Source organism: Cyclopterus lumpus, chromosome 24, assembly GCF_009769545.1.
Source record: "Cyclopterus lumpus isolate fCycLum1 chromosome 24, fCycLum1.pri, whole genome shotgun sequence".
Lineage (NCBI taxonomy): Eukaryota > Metazoa > Chordata > Actinopteri > Perciformes > Cyclopteridae > Cyclopterus > Cyclopterus lumpus.
Window position 1 is genome coordinate 480,001 of NC_046989.1, and position 10,000 is coordinate 490,000.

Sequence of the window (10,000 nt, forward strand, 5' to 3'; positions counted from 1 at the left end):
CTGTCTCCTCAGCGTTCTGTCTGTCCTCGCTGAAGGTCGGTCCGTGTCGTGCTTCGTTCCCTCGATGGCGGTACAACGCCGTGACGAGCGTCTGTGAGCCGTTTGTGTTCGGAGGCTGTAAATCCAACAAGAACAACTTCCTGTCCAAGGACGAGTGTTTGTCAGCCTGCAGAGGAGTCACAGGTACACACAGTACACACAGTACACACAGTACACAGAGTACACAGAGTACAGTACACAGAGTACACAGAGTACACACAGTACACAGAGTACACAGTACACAGAGTATACAGAGTACACAGTACACAGAGTACACACAGTACACAGAGTACACAGAGTACACAGAGTACAGAGTATACAGAGTATACAGAGTACACAGAGTACACAGAGTACACACAGTACACAGAGTACACAGAGTATACAGAGTACACACAGTACACAGTACACAGTACACACAGTACACACAGTACACAGAGTACACAGTACACACAGTACACAGTACACAGTACACACAGTACACAGAGTACACAGAGTACACAGTACACAGAGTACACAGTACACACAGTACACACAGAGTATACAGAGTATACAGAGTACACAGAGTACACAGAGTACACAGTACACACAGTACACAGTACACACAGTACACAGAGTACACAGAGTACACAGAGTACACACAGTACACAGAGTACACACAGTACACAGTACACAGTACACACAGTACACAGAGTACACAGTACACAGTACACAGAGTACACACAGTACACACAGTACACACAGAGTATACACAGAGTATACAGAGTACACACAGTACACACAGTACACAGAGTACACACAGTACACACAGTACACAGTACACACAGTACACAGAGTACACAGTACACAGTACACACAGTACACAGTACACACAGTACACACAGTACACACAGTACACACAGTACACAGAGTACACAGAGTACACACAGTACACACAGTACACAGAGTATACAGAGTACACAGTACACACAGTACACACAGTACACAGAGTACACAGTACACACAGTACACACAGTACACAGAGTACACAGAGTATACAGAGTACACACAGTACACACAGTACACAGTACACACAGTACACAGTACACACAGTACACAGAGTACACAGTACACACAGTACACAGAGTACACAGAGTACACAGTACACAGTACACACAGTACACACAGTACACACAGTACACAGAGTACACACCGTACACACCGTACACACCGTACACACAGTACACACAGTACACACAGCACACAGTACACACAGTACACACAGTACACAGAGTACACAGAGTACACCGTACACACCGTACACACAGTACACACAGTACACAGAGTACACAGTACACAGAGTACACAGAGTACACAGAGTACACAGTACACAGAGTATACAGAGTACACAGTACACAGAGTACACACAGTACACAGAGTACACAGAGTACACAGTACACAGAGTACACAGTACACACAGAGTATACAGAGTATACAGAGTACACAGAGTACACACAGTACACAGAGTACACAGAGTATACAGAGTACACACAGTACACAGTACACAGTACACACAGTACACACAGTACACAGAGTACACAGTACACACAGTACACAGAGTACACAGTACACACAGTACACAGAGTACACAGAGTACACAGTACACAGAGTACACAGTACACACAGTACACACAGAGTATACAGAGTATACAGAGTACACAGAGTACACAGAGTACACAGTACACAGTACACACAGTACACACAGAGTATACAGAGTATACAGAGTACACACAGTACACAGAGTACACAGAGTACACACAGTACACAGAGTACACACAGTACACAGTACACAGTACACACAGTACACAGAGTACACAGTACACAGTACACAGTACACAGTACACAGAGTACACACAGTACACACAGAGTATACACAGAGTATACAGAGTACACAGAGTACACAGTACACACAGTACACAGAGTACACAGAGTACACACAGTACACACAGTACACACAGTACACAGTACACACAGTACACACAGTACACACAGTACACAGAGTACACAGAGTACACACAGTACACAGAGTATACAGAGTATACAGAGTACACAGTACACAGTACACACAGTACACACAGTACACAGAGTACACAGTACACACAGTACACACAGTACACAGAGTACACAGAGTATACAGAGTACACACAGTACACACAGTACACACAGTACACAGTACACACAGTACACAGTACACACAGTACACAGAGTACACAGTACACACAGTACACACAGTACACAGAGTACACACAGTACACAGAGTACACAGTACACACAGTACACACAGTACACAGAGTACACACAGTACACAGAGTACACAGTACACACAGTACACACAGTACACAGAGTACACACCGTACACACCGTACACACCGTACACACAGTACACACAGCACACAGTACACACAGTACACACAGTACACAGAGTACACAGTACACACAGTACACACAGTACACACAGTACACAGAGTACACACCGTACACACCGTACACACAGTACACAGTACACAGTACACACAGTAAACAGAGTACACAGAGTACACAGTACACAGAGTATAAACAGTACACACAGTACACAGAGTACACAGAGTACACACAGTCCACAGAGTACACACCGTACACACCGTACACACCGTACACACCGTACACACCGTACACACAGTACACGGTACACAGTACACACAGTACACAGAGTACACACAGTACACAGAGTACACAGTACACACAGTACACAGAGTATAAACAGTACACACAGTACACAGAGTACACAGAGTACACAGAGTACACACAGTCCACAGAGTACACAGTACACACAGTACACACACAGTACACACAGTACACACACAGTACACACAGTACACACACAGTACACACATAGTACTACTTTTAAATACTTCTCATGCTGTTTTATGTGTTTTGTCAGTGTCTTCAGAGAGGAGCGTTACGCTGCCTGTCGCTGGTCAGTCCCACAATGCACCTCTTCATATCTCTGCACCATGAGGAGGATGTACAGGATAAATGTGTGTGTGTGTCTGTGTGTGTGTGTCTGTCTGTGTGTGTCTGTCTCTCTGTGTGTGTCTCTGTGTGTGTGTGTGTGTGTGCGTGTGTGTGTCTGTATCTGTGTGTGTGTGTCTGTGTGTGTGTGTGTCTCTCTGTCTGTGTGTGTGTGTGTCTGTGTGTGTGTGTGTGTGTGCGTGTCTGTATCTGTGTGTGTGTCTGTGTGTGTGTGTGTCTGTCTGTGTCTGTGTGTGTGTGTGTCTGTCTGTGTCTGTGTGTGTATCTTTGTGTGTGTGTGTGTCTGTCTGTGTCTGTGTGTGTGTGTGTCTGTCTGTGTCTGTGTGTGTCTCTCTGTGTGTGTGTGTGTCTGTGTGTGTGTGTGTGTGTGTGTCTGTCTGTGTCTGTGTGTGTCTCTCTGTGTGTGTGTGTCTGTGTCTGTGTGTGTGTGTGTGTGTGTGTGTCTGTGTCTGTGTGTGTCTCTCTGTGTGTGTGTGTGTGTCCTCAGAGGAGTGTGGTGCTCCCTGTGGTCCTGATCAGCTGACCTGTGTCAGCGGCTGCTGTCTGGACAGAAGTCTGGAGTGTGACGGAGTGAACCAGTGTAGTGACGGGACGGACGAGGAGCCCTGCAGCAAACGTAACACACACACACACACACACACACACACACAGACACAGACACACACACAAAGATACACAGACACACACACAGATACAGACACACACACGCACACACACACACACACATACCCAGACATACACACACACACACACACACAGACACACACACACGCACACACACACACACACACACACAGACACACACACAGATACAGACACACACGCACATGCACACACACACACACAGACACAGACACACACACAAAGATACACACACACACAGACACACACACAGATACAGACACACACACGCACACACACACACACACATACCCAGACATACACACACACACACACACACACACACACATGCACACACACACATTCAAGAACAAACTCCAGCACTGATCTTCGTCCTCCTCCTCTTCCTCAGTGAACCAGACCTTTAACCGTCTGCTGGACATTGAAGTGAACCAGAAGAAAGGTGAGTCAATGCTAAGCAGCTCCATGCTAAGCAGCTCCATGCTAAGCAGCTCCATGCTAAGCAGCTCCATGCTAACGCCCCTCTACCCCCAGCCCGGTGTGTGGAACCCCCCCTCACCGGGCCCTGCCGGGCCAGCTTCCCTCGCTGGTACTACGACCCCCTGAACAGGAAGTGCTCCCGCTTCACTTTCGGAGGCTGTGAAGGAAACGAGAACAACTTTGAGGAGGAAGACAAGTGCAGCAACACCTGCAGAGGCGTGACCGGTACTAAGTACACACATATATATATACACACATACATATAGTACTATACTGTGCATATACTTCCATGTACTACCATATAGGTCACTTACAATATGTAATAGGTACTATGTTGTGTATAGTATTAGCACACACTAGTAGTATTTTCTTTGTATATTTCTTGATTCAGTAGTTTAGTTGAGAAAACTTTATTTGACACTTCTTTACTTCCTGTGTCTCTTTGTGTGTCCTTGTCTCCTTGCCTCCTTGCCTCCTTGTCTCCTTGTCACCACAGAGCATCACGCGTTCTTCAGAGCAATATTCGATCGTTATGCGGAGAAGGATGACAGTGACTCAGGTGACATCTTTGACTTTTCTTCTGAGACTACAAACATGGTGGAGAGTTTGTAGTTCCTCTGTTGTAGTATTGGTGTATTAGTACACGGTGTGAGTATCTCTGTGCCCCTCCTTCAGGAAACATTGCGCTGGCCGTCTGCCTGTCGGTGGCCATCTTGGCTCTGCTGGCCATCCTAACCTACTGCTTCCTGAAGGCCAGGAAGGAGCGCTCCCATAGGCCGGTGGCCACAGGCCCCGCCCACGTGGCGCTGTCGCAGCAGGAGACGCTGGTCTACAACAGCACCACCAAACCTGAGTGATGGCAGGCATTGATTAGGATGAGTTATGATCAGGTGTCGGGTTTCTCTTTGATGTATTTATGAATATTCAGTGTTTGGGGCTCAGGTTGAATGTAAATATGTCTTGTTAATGTCTTCAATATGTTTTAACCTCAGGTTTGATACTTTGTCATATTTTACATGTTATAAATACATAACTACATAAATACTCTGGTTGAAAGTTCTTCTTTATTCAGTTCAATTTAATTCAGTTTATTTTGTATAGTCCAAAATCACAAATCACAACCTCCCCTCAGAGGGCTTTACAATCTGTACACATAGACATCCCTGACCTTTGACCTCACATCGGATCAGGAACAACTCCACAAAAAAAAAAAAATTCACAGGGACAAAATGGAAGAAACCTTCAGGAGAGCAACAAACTTTATTCCTCTATTATTATTATTATTATTTATATATGTATATGTTCTGTATTCACATGTAATGTACCACATGATCACTAGACCTGCAGATACCAGAGGCCTTCACTCCTCTTCCTCTTCCTACTCTTCCTCTTTCTAGTTGTTCTACTTCTAGTTTTTCCTCTAGTTGTTCTACTTCTAGTTTTCCTCTAGTTGTTCTACTTCTAGTTTTTCCTCTAGTTGTTCTACTTCTAGTTTTCCTCTAGTTGTTCTACTTCTAGTTTTTCCTCTAGTTGTTCTACTTCTTCTAGTTTTCTTCTAGTTTTACTTCTTCTAGTTTTCCTCTAGTTGTTCTACTTCTTCTAGTTTTCTTCTAGTTTTACTTCTTCTAGTTTTTCCTCTAGTTGTTCTACTTTTAGTTTTTCCTCTAGTTGTTCTACTTCTAGTTTTCCTCTAGTTGTTCTACTTCTAGTTTTCCTCTAGTTGTTCTACTTTTAGTTTTCCTCTAGTTGTTCTACTTCTAGTTTTTCCTCTAGTTGTTCTACTTCTAGTTTTTCCTCTAGTTGTTCTACTTCTAGTTTTTCCTTTAGTTGTTCTTCTAGTTTTCCTCTAGTTGTTCTACTTCTAGTTTTTCCTCTAGTTGTTCTTCTAGTTTTCCTCTAGTTGTTCTACTTCTAGTTTTTCCTCTAGTTGTTCTACTTCTAGTTTTTCCTCTAGTTGTTCTTCTTCTAGTTGTTCTACTTCTAGTTTTTCCTCTAGTTGTTCTACTTCTAGTTTTCCTCTAGTTGTTCTACTTCTAGTTTTTCCTCTAGTTCTTCTACTTCTAGTTTTTCCTCTAGTTGTTCTTCTTCTAGTTGTTCTACTTCTAGTTTTTCCTCTAGTTGTTCTACTTTTAGTTTTCCTCTAGTTGTTCTACTTCTAGTTTTTCCTCTAGTTGTTCTACTTCTAGTTTTCCTCTAGTTGTTCTACTTCTAGTTTTCCTCTAGTTGTTCTACTTCTAGTTTTTCCTCTAGTTGTTCTACTTCTAGTTTTTCCTCTAGTTGTTCTACTTCTAGTTTTTCCTTTAGTTGTTCTTCTAGTTTTCCTCTAGTTGTTCTACTTCTAGTTTTTCCTCTAGTTGTTCTTCTAGTTTTCCTCTAGTTGTTCTACTTCTAGTTTTTCCTCTAGTTGTTCTACTTCTAGTTTTTCCTCTAGTTGTTCTTCTTCTAGTTGTTCTACTTCTAGTTTTTCCTCTAGTTGTTCTACTTCTAGTTTTCCTCTAGTTGTTCTACTTCTAGTTTTTCCTCTAGTTCTTCTACTTCTAGTTTTTCCTCTAGTTGTTCTTCTTCTAGTTGTTCTACTTCTAGTTTTTCCTCTAGTTGTTCTACTTTTAGTTTTCCTCTAGTTGTTCTACTTCTAGTTTTTCCTCTAGTTGTTCTACTTCTAGTTTTCCTCTAGTTGTTCTACTTCTAGTTTTCCTCTAGTTGTTCTACTTCTAGTTTTTCCTCTAGTTGTTCTACTTCTAGTTTTCCTCTAGTTGTTCTACTTCTAGTTTTCCTCCAGTTGTTCTACTTTTAGTTTTTCCTCTAGTTGTTCTACTTCTAGTTTTTCCTCTAGTTGTTCTACTTCTAGTTTTTCCTCTAGTTTTTCCTCTAGTTGTTCTACTTCTAGTTGTTCTACTTCTAGTTTTTCCTCTAGTTGTTCTACTTCTAGTTTTTCCTCTAGTTGTTCTACTTCTAGTTGTTCTACTTCTAGTTTTCCTCTAGTTGTTCTTCTTCTAGTTTTCCTCTAGTTGTTCTACTTCTAGTTTTTCCTCTAGTTGTTCTACTTCTAGTTTTTCCTCTAGTTGTTCTACTTCTAGTTTTTCCTCTAGTTTTTCCTCTAGTTGTTCTACTTCTAGTTGTTCTACTTCTAGTTTTCCTCTAGTTGTTCTACTTCTAGTTTTCCTCTAGTTGTTCTTCTTCTAGTTTTCCTCTAGTTGTTCTACTTCTAGTTTTTCCTCTAGTTGTTCTACTTCTAGTTTTTCCTCTAGTTGTTCTACTTCTAGTTTTTCCTCTAGTTGTTCTACTTCTAGTTTTTCCTCTAGTTGTTCTACTTCTAGTTTTCCTCTAGTTGTTCTACTTCTAGTTTTTCCTCTAGTTGTTCTACTTCTAGTTTTTCCTCTAGTTTTTCCTCTAGTTGTTCTACTTCTAGTTTTTCCTCTAGTTTTTCCTCTAGTTGTTCTACTTCTAGTTTTTCCTCTAGTTGTTCTACTTCTAGTTTTTCCTCTAGTTTTTCCTCTAGTTGTTCTACTTCTAGTTTTTCCTCTAGTTGTTCTACTTCTAGTTTTTCCTCTAGTTTTTCCTCTAGTTGTTCTACTTCTAGTTGTTGTGTTTTTCTAGTTTTCCTACAGTTCATAGATTGGTTCCATTAGACTTTAGAGTGTGATTTTGCTCCTAGTGATATGTTATGCTCATTTGGACACTATGAGATAAAGATGAACTAGTTCAGTGTCAAATATACCTTTCAATGGAAAACAATGTAATAATAATCTATATTAATGCAAAGAATAGAGAGATGTCGATAGTTATTTCTTGTATTTGGCTCGTTCACACATCTTCTAACTTCCCTACAGAATGTAGATAAAATAGGTCCAGACTTCTACCATTAGTGTTTCTACTTCTAGTTATTCTAATACACGCTGAGCATGACGGATAACCGGGGAAGTGTTCTTAGAGAACCCTCTGCTGGTTCTCAGAGGAACCTTCACTGTCTCAGTCGTGTTGTAAACGAGGCGCATGCGCAGAGGGTTCTCCGGAGAGATTTAATGAGTCCGCGCGAATGCAGCTGATGAACCGGAGCTGTGAGACAAGTTGTATGAAAGTAGTTCCGGTCCAAGTTAAAGGATTTAAAGGTGATTGTGAAAAGTCTGCAGAAGGTGGACCCATAGCGGACCCACAGCGGACCCACAGCGGACCCACAGCGGACCCACAGCGGACCCACAGCTGGACGCCCCGACATGTTCAGGGTCCTGGTGCAGATTCAGAACTCGGTAAGGACTTGGTCACACTTAAAGTCCACGTTGTGAACTGTTGTTGCCAGCAGACGGACTCCGATAAGAGAGCTTTTACTTTTCTGTTACTCTTCAACCTGAACGCCCCTTCAGCCGCAACACGCCCCGACAGCGGCGAGAGAAACCCGGAAGAGCCGGAGAAACAGCGGCCTGGTGGACTCTGTGGTCCCGAACTGAGCAGGACCGGGACCAGCTAGTTTCCAAAAGGTGTGTGTGTGTGTGTGTGTGTGTGTGTGTGTGTGTGTGTGTGTGTGTGTGTGTGTGTGTGTGTGTGTGTGTGTGTGTGTGTGTGTGTGTGTGTGTGTGTGTGTGTGTGTGTGTGTGTGTGTGTGTGTGTGTGTGTGTGTGTGTGTGTGTGTGTGTGTGTGTGTGTGTGTGTGTGTGTGTGTGTGTGTGTGTGTGTGTGTGTGTGTGTGTGTGTGTGTGTGTGTGTGTGTGTGTGTGTGTGTGTGTGTGTGTGTGTGTGTGTGTGTGTGTGTGTGTGTGTGTGTGTGTGTGTGTGTGTGTGTGTGTGTGTGTGTGTGTGTGTGTGTGTGTGTGTGTGTGTGTGTGTGTGTGTGTGTGTGTGTGTGTGTGTGTGTGTGTGTGTGTGTGTGTGTGTGTGTGTGTGTGTGTGTGTGTTATTATCTTTGAAACAATAATCAATCTAAGATAGAAAGAGGAAGTCACTTTGAGGACACCTTAGCTTCACGTTAGTGAGATATCAGTTAGACGTTAGTGAGATATCAGTGAGACGTTAGTGAGATATTAGTTAGACGTTAGTGAGATATCAGTTAGACGTTAGTGAGATATCAGTTAGACGTTAGTGAGATATCAGTTAGACGTTAGTGAGATATCAGTTAGGCGTTAGTGAGATATCAGTTAGTGAGATATCAGTTAGACGTTAGTGAGATATTAGTTAGACGTTAGTGAGATATCAGTTAGACGTTAGTGAGATATTAGTTAGACGTTAGTGAGATATCAGTTAGACGTTAGTGAGATATCAGTTAGGCGTTAGTGAGATATCAGTTAGTGAGATATCAGTTAGACGTTAGTGAGATATCAGTTAGACGTTAGTGAGATATTAGTGAGACGTTAGTGAGATATTAGTGAGATATCAGTTAGACGTTAGTGAGACATTAGTTAGACGTTAGTGAGATATCAGTTAGACGTTAGTGAGATATCAGTTAGACGTTAGTGAGATATCAGTTAGACGTTAGTGAGATATCAGTTAGACGTTAGTGAGATATTAGTTAGACGTTAGTGAGATATCAGTTAGACGTTAGTGAGATATTAGTTAGACGTTAGTGAGATATCAGTTAGACGTTAGTGAGATATCAGTTAGACGTTAGTGAGATATCAGTTAGACGTTAGTGAGATATCAGTTAGACGTTAGTGAGATATCAGTTAGACGTTAGTGAGATATCAGTTAGACGTTAGTGAGATATCAGTTAGACGTTAGTGAGATATCAGTTAGACGTTAGTGAGACATTAGTTAGACGTTAGTGAGATATCAGTTAGACGTTAGTGAGATATCAGTTAGA

At 42.3% G+C, this 10,000-nt stretch overlaps 2 protein-coding genes across 5 annotated transcripts in view; both read left to right on the plus strand.

Moving 5' to 3' along the window:
• Positions 1 to 5,242, plus strand: part of LOC117727129 (kunitz-type protease inhibitor 1-like) — a 16,497-nt gene extending 11,255 nt beyond the window's left edge. The window contains exons 4-10 of the mRNA XM_034527209.1: positions 13 to 183; positions 2,996 to 3,031; positions 3,575 to 3,703; positions 4,121 to 4,171; positions 4,264 to 4,434; positions 4,706 to 4,768; positions 4,885 to 5,242. Coding sequence (XP_034383100.1) covers positions 13 to 183; positions 2,996 to 3,031; positions 3,575 to 3,703; positions 4,121 to 4,171; positions 4,264 to 4,434; positions 4,706 to 4,768; positions 4,885 to 5,066 — 803 coding nt within the window. The 3' untranslated portion in view covers positions 5,067 to 5,242. The remainder of the gene's footprint in view (positions 1 to 12; positions 184 to 2,995; positions 3,032 to 3,574; positions 3,704 to 4,120; positions 4,172 to 4,263; positions 4,435 to 4,705; positions 4,769 to 4,884) is intronic.
• A 2,985-nt stretch (positions 5,243 to 8,227) lies between these two features.
• The window catches only part of LOC117727115 (pleckstrin homology domain-containing family G member 3-like), a 37,352-nt gene continuing 35,579 nt past the window's right edge, over positions 8,228 to 10,000 (plus strand). For 3 of the 4 annotated variants that reach the window (XM_034527183.1, XM_034527185.1, XM_034527186.1), the window contains exons 1-2: positions 8,228 to 8,456; positions 8,571 to 8,684. The gene's annotated coding sequence lies outside the window, so the exon portion shown is untranslated. Of the gene's footprint in view, positions 8,685 to 10,000 lie in introns of all 4 variants that reach the window. The other variant, XM_034527184.1, reaches the window with a different exon arrangement.